Raw genomic sequence first — 12998 nt, 5'->3', positions numbered from 1 at the left:
GGCGCATGGGCTTAGTTGCTCCATAGCACGTGGGATCTTCCCGGACTAGGGGTCGAACCCTTGTCCCTGCATTGGCAGGTGGATTCTTAAACGCTGTGCCACCAGGGAAGTCCCTGTTATTTTAAGTTGAAATAAATAGTAGAAACATGCAAAGGGGGCATCCAGGGCACCATTCTTAATTCCATAATTCCCACTTATAATAGTAATTTCAGCATTTTCTTACTGTTTATTAAGCAAACATTTACCTAAATTCTTTGAATGATTTTTTTGCCCTTAGCACTTGGCTGCCGTGGAAGAGAGAAAGATCAAGTCTCTGGTAGCTCTCCTGGTTGAGACACAAATGAAGAAACTGGAGATCAAACTTAGACATTTTGAGGAACTGGAAACCATCATGGACAGAGAGAAAGAAGCTGTAAGTAAGGGGAATTTTATAGTGGCTTTTTCACAATTAAACTCTGACCACCTTTCATGAAATACGAGAAATAGAAATAGAGAAAATACAGTAACGTAATTTGTTGGTCTCCGTGGCTATCGTCTAACCTTTTTTCTAACCTTTTGCCCTTTCAAAAGGATTATCAGCCAGTGATGATAAATAAAAGGAACTCTGAAAATAATTATCTAAACCTGAGCTTCTTATACCTCTTGGCTTTCCAGATACATGATGGTATCAATTCTCCCTTCTATAATAGTCAGATCTTAGACTTACTTTATTACCTATTTGTTACCTTCCCTCTCCTGTATAGGGAAGGGCAGGTGGAACCAGGCGTAGCAGAGTACTGGTAAGCAGCATTTTCTCTGGCATGCACTTGATATAAGGACGTGGCCCAAACAGGACAAAAAGAATTATGAAAAAGGCCAAGAATGAGGAAGGAAGCCACAAAAAGTAAGAAATATACAATCAGGGGAACATTTGGTTATTTCACGGGATTTTTTGGAGAGACAGAGATGAAGTTCTCTGGAGAAATTTTTTGGTTTTGTTTGTTTGTTTTGAGAAATTTGTTTTTTAATGAGTTGACCAGGAAAGGAATTAATGCCTTTCTAAACAGTGGGCTAAATTTGAGGATTTAGTTAGGACTTTTTCTGATTTTCTGATTGTTTTGACTTTTTTATCAGCATACCAGATACTGGTATCTCTAAATGGGAGAACCTTAAGTTTAACCATTCCAGAAGAGTTTTAATTTTAAGGATCCATTTGCATTTGTTAAGCTCTTTCTTAGTGGTTAATCCAAGCACGTCCTCTGGCAGATTCTTCATGATGAGTAGCTCAGTAACTATCACAATAGCCCGTTTTCATTTTGTCCTAAGACCTGTTCTTCCACTTACATTCTGGCCCCATGAGGAAGAGGCTGCTTCAGTAACTATCCTACCCACACCCTATGCTACCTCATCCCCACTTCCCATATCCTGTAAGTATCTCTCACATCACCAGCCCTCTCCTGTCCCAGGAGCAGCAGGCCACCCCAGTTTCATCTCCATTGCTCTCTGTGCACCAGTCATGTCATAGCACGCCACATACAGGCTTTCCTCATGGCCGTGTGTGTTCTCTGCCACCTGAGTGCATCCTGCTCTTCCACCAGCAAGGCCTTTTTTCCTACTCTTTGCCAACCTCCTGCATCCCTCAGCCCTGAACCTGTGAGTGACATGCCCTCCCCATTTACTTCTGTAGCAGCCTAACAGAGCACTTACTATATATTGTAAATGCTAGTTCATGCGTCCGCCTCCCATACCAGAGTGTATTCTCTTTGAGGGCAGAGTTTGTTAAGTGTCTTTGTTCACACACAGCTGGCACATCATAGGCCCTTGTTTACGTGTCTGTTGAATGGATGTATGCCAGCATCAGTGTCAGAAGCTGGGAAAGTGGAAAGGAAACTTTACGCTAGGGGACCTTACTTTAGTTTAACAGGGAAGACAGTCAAGAAGACAAATGACAGTATCGTGTGTTCAGTTCTTAAGGGAACATACATGGAAGATACGGAGAAGGAGAGGGTATTAGAGAAAACTTCCTAGAGGTGAGCTGGAGCTTTGAAGAGTGAGTGTTTGTGTTTATCTTACCCTAATAAGCTGCCCTTTTGTCATTTGATAGCCTTTTTTAGGGTACTTGGGATAACAGGGGGCTACATAATGGATTATTGGCACATGCAAAATTCAAGTGATCATTGCATAGTTCCCACTGGCAACCAGACACCTTGCTGTCATTCATGAAGCAGAACTGATGTTTTTAGCCTGGAAGATTGGCATGACCCTCTCTGGGCACTTAATGCAACTATGTCTAGATTGTCAAGGGGCTCTTTTCTCAGCTCTAAATTGCTTTGTCTTCGGAGGGTGAACTTATGGATTCCTCACTCTTTTAAACCCCCCTAGTGGAACTGTCCCCTGGAATAGCAGAGTCCTCAGGCCCTTCCCAGTTCTCTCCACTGATTCTCAGACATCCTTGTGCTCTGGATTTCTCATAGTTATTTATCTCAAATTAATCTGAGTCCACTGGGTTTTTCTTACTTGAATCTATTTTTTTTATCTTAAATTCTAATTGAGCATATAAAACATTTTACAGAATAGTCTCTGAATAAAACAGCACAACCGAAAATGTGGGAAAACATTCTACTGAATCTTTTTCACCACACAAGGTTGATATTCTCAAGTCCTTTGGTGGTCGGCCTGTTTTTTCTTAATCAGCATTTGGGGCAGTAAAATTCATTATATAAGACAGTCCCTAGCCCTAGCCACTGAATGTCAGTAGCATACCTGTATTAGTTATTGCTATGTAAAAAATTAACCCAAAGCAGTAACTGAAAACAGTATCTCACACATTTCCTGAGGGTTAGGAATCTGAGAGCAGCTTTCCTGAGTGGATCAGGCTCAGGGTCTCTGGTTAGGATGCAGTCTTCATAAGGTTCAACTGGGGCTGGAGGATACCCCTCGAAGCTTATTCATGTGGCTATTGGCAGGAGGCTTCAGTTCCTTGCCATGTGGGCCTTTCCATAGTACTCCTCATGAAGTGGCTTCCCCCAGAGCAAGTGACTGAAAAGAGCAAGAACGTGAAAGAGCACCCAAAGTGGAAGCCACAGTATCTTTTATAACCTAAACTTGGCAGGCACGTTCCTGTGCTCCTGCTATATTCTCTCAGTCCCACAGCCCAACCTTGATTCTGGGGTTGGGTGGGGCTGTGGGCTGGCAGGGCTCAGTGGAGAAGGCCTAAATGTTAGGAAGCGGGATCACTGGGGGCAACCTTGGAGGCTCACTATCACAACAACCAAAAAATCCTGCAAACTTTAAAATGGCTTCCATTCATTTCATGCACAGTAAGACATAATCTATTTTTCTCCTTCCCAGCACTAGTTATCCTGTCCTTCCCTGTGAGCTAGCAAAGCCATGGCTATTTTCCTACTGATGATTTCCTCTCCTCACAGGACTGTTGTGGGGATTAAATGAGAGAACTATGGCATGTGCCTGGCACACTGCCTAGAACACAGAGTAAGTGTTCAGTAAATATTTCTATGCCTCCCTTTATGCAAACCAATAATCAACAATTATATATTAAATTCTTAATATTTATAAGTCTTTGTTGGCTTTATGAACATTTAGAATCCAGCAGTGATGCTGGGTGGGAACATGAGGCCATTTCTTTGTTAACCATTCTCGTAGATGAAGAGTCTAGAGCTTAAACAAGGTCCACTTCATGTATCTCAGATCACACAGTTCATAAATAACAGAGCTGGGTCTCAAACCTGTGTTTGTTCAGCTCTGCGTTTTTATCTAGTACTTCAAAATTTATAAAGAAATGAGCCATTCTTACTGCATTTTAACCTGGAGACTCTGAGATATGCAGGGTTTTGATACCCTTTGTTATATGACTCATGAAAGTTGAAATTGTGGAAAGGGGTCAGGTCAGCCAGGAGCGGCGCGTTCTAACCCACTGCCTAGTGCTCTGCCTACCACACTCCTCAGTTCACTATAGGTGAGGTCCTGCTCATCTTCACCTAGTAACCAGTAGCTTCAGGACATGCATTTTTGAATTAAACATTTGGTTTTGTTTGTATAGCAACAGATTTCAAGAATCTTTTCATACACTTTCAGAATCAGATACGAAGTTTCTTTCTAATGACGTAAAATCAGATGTTCTCTTGAGTCTTAATTATTTAGAAATTAAGAATAAGGATATAACAGTTTAATATCTTTTATAGATGTGTATACAGCTATAATTAGAGCTCAGTAGCTTTTGTTACAGTCCTCTCATAAAGTACTAATATTGGAGGAAGTCAGTTATGGAGTATACAGAGTCTGTCCAGGAATTGACATGATAAAGACTTTTTTTTTTAATTTATTTATTTTTATTTATTTATTTTTGGCTGCTTTGGGTCTTTGTTGCTGCGCTCAGGCCTTCTCTAGTTGGCGGTGAGCGGGGGCTGCTCTTTGTTGTGGTGCACGGGCTTCTCATGGGGGTGGCTTCTCTTGTTGTGGAGCACGGGCTCTAGGCGTGCGGGCTTTAGTAGTTGTAGCACGTGGGTTCAGTAGTTGTGGCTCACGGGCTCTAGAGTACAGGCTCAGTAATTGTGGCGCACAGACTTAGTTGCTCCGCGGCATGTGGGATCTTCCCAGACCAGGGCTCAAACCCATGTTCCCTGCGTTGGCAGGCAGATTCTTAACCACTGTGCCACCAGGGAAGCCCGATGAAGACTACTGACCCCAGTTGAGGTGAGGATGCTGAGCTGGCCCTGGGTTCGAAACTGAGAGGGTCTGCCCAAGTGTGCAGCCTTCCGTGCCAAGCAGATAGCAGACATCACTCAAGAGAAGAGGTGTCAGACATGGGCTGTGTTGGGGACTGAAGAGAAATGGAGGGCCTGGGTCCTACCTAAAGCATTCTTATTTGGATTAAAGGGGGGGAAAAAAGATACTTTGAGACCAGTGAGAATCTCTGTGTTGATCTCATTTATAGCTTCTGTACTTAATGCTCTCGTTTGACTAGGTATAGAAATTGTATACCTTTGAAAAGAGAGACATTGTAGGAAACTCAAAGCTGTGAGAAACCTGGACCCTGTCCTTAAGGAGGTGAGAGGGTAGATGAGAAACTGACACAAAGATACCATGAGGTAGTGAGGCTATGGAAAGTCAGAGGAGAGGAGGCTGTGATTGGCTCAGATTATCAAGGAAAGCTTCCTGGTAGAGGAAGGACTGATGTGAGTTGTAGAAAAGGTCCAAATACAAAACTGTGAAGAGAAAGGTATGATTGCTGAGGAGACTGAAGAGTCAGCTTGCCCAGAGCTGATGGCTTTCACATCATAGATGATGGATTAAGTTCATTTTTTCATTTGGCAAACGTTTATTGAGCACCTACTTTGTTCTAGGTGTATTAAGTACTGGAGATAACACTGGTGAATAGAACCCAACAAAACTCTTTGCCTTGGTAGAGCTTAAATAATTAATGAAGGATATTAGATGTAATGTGCTTTGTATGTATATGCGTGCATATATACTGTGTATGTATACATACCTGTATGTTTCAGGCTGTGTAAGTGAGATTGGGCAGGGCAAGGGAAAGATTTCAGTTCTAAGTGGTGTCATCGGTGTAAGCCCTGTTGAGAAACTGACAGTTGGGCAAATGTCTCTAAGCCCTAGAAACAGCCAGCATTAGAGAGAGACTCTGAGGCAAGAGCGTGACTGACATGTTTGGGAACTCAGGAGTAGGTGGGGTGGGCTGGGGCATGAGTGAGTAGGGAGAGGTAAGATGGTGAAGGCAGAGATGATGGTGCCCTAATCACAGAAGTCCCTGTAAACCATCCAGAGGCCTTTCATTTTACTGTGATTAAAATGTGGAATAATTGCAGGGCCTATTTTATTTATTCCATAAAAATGTGGAATACATGCAGAAAACTGGCATCATCTTCCTTACAGTTAAGTGGCGATCAGTCTCTCCACTGTCTAGAGAATATAAAGTGACAAGTTTAGAAAAGGGGAGACTGGTGAGGAGGCTGTTGGGAAGTCCACGTGAGGTGGTGGTGGGCCATGGAAGTGAGGAGAAACAGTCAAGTTCTGGATGGATTTAAAGTTATTACTAATGGGACGTCCTCACACACAGGGTGTAGGGTTAGAAAAGTTTGTGGTACTCTGTGATAAATTAAGGAAAAAAGAACAAAAAGTTAATTTTATACTGCTCCAGGAGAATTGTATTTTTAACTTTGTTTTCTGCATATTTGTAGTAATTCATCTCTGTACTGCCTGTCATATAATTGAAGCTGTTATTAGACTGCACCGTGACATTATGGATAGTTTTGAGATTAAGAAAGCTGTACTTAGGACTGAGCAGGTTTACTTCTGATTCAAAAAAAGACGTAGGGCCTCAGGCAGCAAGCACTTTACAAGGACAGAATGACAGTCACAACAGTAGTGCCATGTCCCCCTTTGAATTTCTGCCTCCAGTGGAGCAGAAAGATGCAGTTGTGTTGTTTTGTTTTGCCAGAGGTGTAAGAAGGAATGAGTATGTCTGGGTTTTCTCTTAAGTGGATGTCTGGTTACTGATACCAAACCTTTCAAAGGAAGGTGTGTTTACTTCAGTTCTGAGGCCAAGTAGTCAGAGGCTGCAAGTCTCGGCTGGTATTTCGACCCTTAGCAGTGTAGATGGATTTTTGAGGCCCCCACCTTCTTTTACTCTTTCCCACCCCGCCTCCCTGTTCTATGTATATGAAGTTGGGAGAAGAGCTCTGTGTGAACTTCAGCTGCACTTGCAGCTGTGTGTGTGTTTGGGGTCTTGGTGTAGAAAAGTGCTCTGTTATGTTCCGGTTCCACTTGGATTCGGCTGCTTTATACATACACAGTGTAGGAATGAAGGGGGAGAGGAAGGCAGGGTTTGAATGCAGTGGGGGTGGGGATGTCTTCAGATCAGGGCCACAGGCATCTTTGTATGAAACTGGGTTCCCTAGAGCCAGATCAGAGTCTTGAAAGAAAGTTAACAGATTCATTAGCGCCCTATTTACGTAAGTAATTTACACTATCTGGTTTAGCTGTTGGGACTTTATCTATAGTCCTTGGAAATAGAAAAGGGAGAGAAGAAAATCGAGTTATCTGAAGCATGTAACTTGGGTAATTTTAGTATTTTGTTTTGTGATTACAAAAATAGGTGTGATGAAAATTTTTCAAATAATAAAGAAATGGATAAATTAAAAAGTGTCTTCTACCCTCAGTTTCATTCCTAGGAATAATCACTGTTAATAGTTTGGTGTCTTCAGAACATTTTCAGTGTAAATGTAATGTTTATACATGGGCACAAAGGTTTTTTTTTTGTTTTTTTTTTTTTTTGCGGTACGTGGGCCTCTCACTGTTGTGGCTTCTCCCCTTGCGGAGCACAGGCTCCGGACGCGCAGGCTCAGCGGCCATGGCTCACGGGCCCAGCTGCTCCGCGGCATGTGGGATCTTCCCGGACCGGGGCACGATCCCGTGTCCCCTGCATCGGCAGGTGGACTCTCAACCACTGCGCCACCAGGGAAGCCCCAAAGGTTTTTTTTTTTTTAAAAATAGACATAAATATTGTTGTTGCAACTTGCTTTTTTTTTTACTCAGTGCATCTCAGACATAAATGTACATCAAAAATAGTACTTTAATGACTGGCCTTATACATACAGTTTTCTAGGACAGATTTCCAGATGTGGAATCACTGGGTCATTGGTTATGTGAATTTAAAATTTGCTCAGTACTGTCAAACTCTCCTCAAAGATTCCCACATTTCATTGCCACAGAAGTGAATGCAGTCTTCAGTTGGATTCAGTAACAGTAAGATATCTATAACAAGAGAGGTATTTCTTTTGGATGGTGGGGCCAGTATGTGTCCATAAGCTCTGTTGCATGTGCCCTAGAACAGAGGTGGCCCTCTGGAGCCAGCTGGTACCCTGCTGTCTGGACGTTGCTCTCACTTCAGAGGACCTATTCATTCCACATTGGATCTAAAGCTTAAACTGGGTTCTTTTCAGGGATGTGTGTATTTAATCACATCCTTTTTAATTTTTCTAATTACCTTTTAATTACCTTCTATGTTTTGAAATGACAGATGAAGCTCAGGAAAAAATAGTATAATTGACGTTAGTTCATTTGTAAACTAGGAAGATTGGGCAAATTTTTCTTTCCAAGATTAATACTTCGATACTAAGGTCAGTTCCCAAAGAAAGGCTGGTTCAGTTAAAAAAAAAAAAAAACCCACTGAAAAAACAAAAACCCACTGAGATAGGTAAGGCAGAGACTAAAATTTCCCTTCAGAGACACAAAGTCTTCCTCCAGTAAGAGTTCAGGTTTTTATAAAGCAGATCTTGACCTATATTCTGGAGTTCTTACATAACTGCTGGACTTCAGCTGACCTGTCCAGACCAATAGTGGCTGAACAAAAACATAGGTTGAGGTCCTTTTCTGACAACCTCTTAAGTCTAACCTCAGCAAAGTGCTAAATTTCCTGGAAAGAATGGTTAGAAGAAAGCAAAACCTTTCTGACCATAGCACTTACGGTCAGAATCTTTAAATTCTGTTTTTTCAGTCTGCCTTTTACTTACATTATCTCACTGATTAGTCATCTTGCAGAGCTGGACTTCCAGAGGATTCTCTTGCTGTTTACACCTTGCAACTCCCTTCTGATTACGAAAAGAAGGATATGTTAAACTGAGCCAGGGTTTAGCCTCTTCGGGTCACCCTTAGAAAATGAAGAGCCCGCACCAGCCTGTTAGACCATGGTAACACCATGTTTCCTCCCTCCTGTGATAACCCTCAACCACTCACAAAATCATTCGTTTCAGATCTTCTCCCAAGGGAGACTCTGCAAGCCAGCTAACCAACACCGGGGATATAAGCGTTACCATCTGTTCTTTCCTTTTCTTTTCCTCATCTGGCCATGCCGCTTGTCTTCATGCTGTGTCCACGGCCTGTCTTCCAGCATCCCATCTGTCTATGGACATTCCCTGCTTGCTACTCCTGATAGCCAGTGAGGCTTCTCACTAGGTTCCACGGGGACTTCTCCCCAAGCTGCTCTCTGCTAAGAGCCCAGATTCATAAGCTAATTCTCATGGGTATTCCACTTAGATTTTGCTAATGATAGTATGTAGTATTTATCTATAAAACTGACTATTCCTGAAAGCTAAAATGTTACATTTCCTTAACTTATCAAATGCCTTGGAGTAGTGCTCTCCAACAGAAATACATGAGCCATATATGTAATTTAAAATTTTCTAGTAGCCACATTAAAAAAAATTATAATTTTTTGTTTTGTTTTGTTTTTGGCTGCGTTGGGTCTTCGTTGCTGTGCGCGGGCTTTTCTCTAGTTGTATCGAGCGGGGGCTACTCTTCGCTGCGCTGCACAGGCTTCTCATTGAAGTGGCTTTTCTTGTTGCAGAGCACGGGCTCTAGGCGTGGGGGCTTCAGTAGTTGTGGCACTCGGGCTCAGTAGCTGTGGTTCGCGAGCTCCAGAGCGCAGGCTCAATAGTTGTGGTGCACGGGCCTAGTTGCTCCGCGGCATGTGGGATCTTCCCAGACCAGGGCTCGAACCCGTAACTCCTGCATTGGCAGGTGGATTCTCAACCACTGCACCACCAAGGAAGTCCCAATAATGATGTTTTATTTAATACAGTATATGTATATAATGGTATTTTAACATGTAATCAATATGAAAATTTTACTTTTTCATTCTGAGTCTTCAAAATTCAGTGACTATTTTACATTTATAGTACATCTCATTTCAGATTAGCCATATCTCAAGTGCCCAAGAGCTGTTGTGGCTGCTGTAGAAATGCCTCCCAGTGAATAAAATCTTGCTGTCAAAAATGGTGAGATAGAACATTATAGAAAAGCAGTAGTGCTATTAACCCTCCATATGATCTTTATACTACTAGAAATCTGGATTTTTATTTCCATTCCTGTTAAAGGTGATTTTCTCTCTCAACCCTGGGTTAAGTTAGTTTTCATAGCTTTTAAGGTGGGCTCCGTTTTCTGCACTAGTGTCAGGCATATGGCTTCTGAATTTCCTAACTTCTCTGTATTTTAATTTGGGTCCCAGAAAGATTATCTTTTTTTTAAATAAATTTATTTGTTTTTATTTATTTATTTTTGGCTCTGTTGGGTCTTCGTTGCTGCGCGCAGGCTTTCTCTAGTTGCAGCGCACGGGCTTCTCATTGCAGTGGCTTCTCTTGTTGCGGAGCACGGGCTCTAGGCACGCAGACTTCAGTAGTTGTGGCACTTGGGCTCAGTAGTTGTGGCTCGCGGGCTCTAGAGTGCAGGCTCAGTAGATGTGGCACACGGGCTCAGTAGTTGTGGCTCGCAGGCTCTAGAGTACAGGCTCAGTAGTTGTGGCACACAGGCTTAGCTGCTCCACAGCATGTGGGATCTTCCCGAGCCAGGGATAGAACCCGTGTCTCCTTCATCGGCAGGCGTTTTCTTAACCACTGGGCCACCAGGGAAGCCCCCAGAGAGATTATCTTGAGTATTGAAATGCTTATATTCTTCAAACCACGATTCATATAAATTTTTATTTAAGCTTCTAAAATATGCTGTGAAAGTGTCACCCAGTATAATTTTGGGTACTTGGAAGCTAAGATTTACAATGGTACCGCCAAAGTTCCATATAGAAAATGTGTATCTTTGCAGCTAAGGCCACGTCCACTCATCCAGAGGATTTAACTCTGGTGTCACATTCTAAAATAGTAACCAAAAGGATCACATGCAGAAGAGAGCACCTGGAAGTGTTGGTTTGACTTGAAATACCAGTATCTAAGGAACTATTAAGAGGACAGGAGAGGCTTGTTTCACCTGGGGAAGAGTAAGGCAGTCATGGAAACAGTTTTTTAAATATCTGAAGGCCCGCCAAACAGAGGGAATTACAAGTGTCCTGAGTATAATAGCCCCCCACCCGGTGAAGGTTCCAAGGAAAGGCAGGCCTTATACTTAACACAGAGAAGAACTTGACTTCATTCTACTCAGGAAATAATGCCTTTTCTCTCACTGTGGTTGTTTCAGGAGAGGAGGTGACTATGTAACTGTGATGAGCTATGGGGAACTTAGGCATCATGTAGATATCCTGTGTTGGCATCCAATCGTGAAAGACTCTCCTGATTTCATTTCTCTTCCCCTTCCTTTCTTAATAGTTAGAACAACAGAGGCAGCAGTTGCTTACTGAACGCCAGAACTTCCACATGGAACAGCTGAAATACGCTGAGTTGCGAGCCCGACAGCAAATGGAACAGCAGCAGCATGGGCAGAACCCTCAACAGGCACACCAGCACTCAGGAGGACCTGGCCTGGCACCACTGGGAGCAGCAGGGCACCCTGGCATGATGCCTCATCAGCAGCCCCCTCCCTACCCTCTGATGCACCACCAGATGCCGCCGCCTCATCCACCTCAGCCAGGTGAGAGGAATGCTCTGCTCACCACTCAGTCTGGGGTCATCCCTGTAACACAGAGCATCAGAGGGGGCGAACCACACTGTTGGTGATTTCTGACTAAAACTGTTCAGAATGTCCATTGTCATCTAGGATATTACACACAAGTGAATCTGCTTTTATAGCCATCACCACATAATACCTGCCATGTTCTCTTTCCAGGGTCCTCTTGGCATTATGCCTTTTTCTTGGGTGGGTCGACAATATATCCCAGAGATCCTTAAAAATTCATCCTTGGATTGTCTACATTTTTTTTTTTTAATTTATAGACATTCTCGAAGATAGACACACACAAAAAGAATAGCACAATGAACTCTTATGATAATGATCATCACCTTTCTGGCATTCTTAACTTTTTGTTATAGAAATCTTCTACTATAGACAGTAGTAGAGAGAATAGCATAATAATCCCCCAAATACCTATTGCACAGCTTCAGAATTATCAACATTTTATCTCTTCCTCCTCGCTTTGGTGTGGGAGACTTCAAAACGTATCTCTAACCAATGGAAATCTTATTCTTTAACATAACCTACTATATTACACCCAACAAAAGTAACCATAATTCCTAATAACATTAATTAAATATCTTTGAATGCTTCATTTGTTTGAATTCGCTAATAGTTCTCTTAAATCTATTTTAACGTGTTAACAATTCACCCTCCCTTTTTTTCTTCTTTTTTAAAATGCCATTCATGTGTTTGGCTGTACCCGATCATGCACTCAAAGTGCATGGTGTCATTTCACATATCCTTCCCCCTCCTTTCCTCCCTCCCACACGTCTCCCATAAATAAACCACAGGATGGCGCTGGATATTTTAGTAGGTTCAGGTTCACTTTGGCGGTGCAGGCATTTTTCCTGTAATGTTGGTTCTTTCTTGGTGGTGTTCAGATTGGTCAGTGGTTCTGGTGTTCCAGAGTTCCCCATTAGACTCACTTAAGAGTTTACCTGCCATTGAGAGTTGCTTCCTAGATCATTTATTTTACCAAGTGTTACAAAATGGTAAGATTTCTAAATTTATTATTCATCTGCATTTATTTATTTATGCATTTATTTATGTAAATAAGTGTATATTTATTATTTATGCATTTATTATTTATTTATGTAAATAAATGTATATTTATTATATATATTTATAGATATATTTACATTTATTAGCAGTGATTCTTTTATTTAAAAAACTTTTCTTCACCAATCATTTAGTTACCCTGAAAATCAATCCTTACAGGAAAGGCTGGATAAATGCTTCATCCTTTCCCTTTGTTTATCAGGGATAAAAAAATTCCCTTTATTTATTTATTATTTAATAATGAGTTCAACCCCTCTGCCAAGTCACCCACACACACACAGTCTCCAAAGGTTACCAGTAAGGTTTTTTTTTCTGTTGTGTGTGTATGTTTTTAGTATTGTGAATTTATATTTTTATGTGTTTCAATCTATTATGGACCTTACTCATTTTCATGCTCAAATTGTCCCATCTTTTAGCTCACGGGTTCCCCTTCAGGTTGGCAACTATTCACCACATTTTAACAACCTTGAAAGTCAAGCTCACAATTCTTTCAAACTTAACTACTGACATCATTAAACCTAAAATATACC

The 12998-nt window shown here is 41.8% G+C and overlaps 1 protein-coding gene across 3 annotated transcripts in view; it reads left to right on the top strand.

Moving 5' to 3' along the window:
* SMARCC1 (SWI/SNF related BAF chromatin remodeling complex subunit C1) overlaps positions 1-12998 on the top strand; it is a 176019-nt gene that overhangs the window by 145621 nt on the left and 17400 nt on the right. For all 3 annotated transcript variants that reach the window (XM_024751452.1, XM_024751454.1, XM_024751453.1), the window contains 2 exons: positions 278-412; positions 11106-11367. In XM_024751452.1, the coding sequence (XP_024607220.1) occupies positions 278-412; positions 11106-11367 (397 nt within the window). The remainder of the gene's footprint in view (positions 1-277; positions 413-11105; positions 11368-12998) is intronic.

The sequence above is a fragment of the Neophocaena asiaeorientalis genome, unplaced genomic scaffold, assembly GCF_003031525.2.
Source record: "Neophocaena asiaeorientalis asiaeorientalis breed wild unplaced genomic scaffold, Neophocaena_asiaeorientalis_V1.1 scaffold221, whole genome shotgun sequence".
Classification (NCBI taxonomy): Eukaryota; Metazoa; Chordata; class Mammalia; order Artiodactyla; family Phocoenidae; genus Neophocaena; species Neophocaena asiaeorientalis.
The sequence above is the reverse complement of the archived record's forward strand: the minus strand, read 5'-3'. Positions and strand labels throughout refer to the sequence as shown.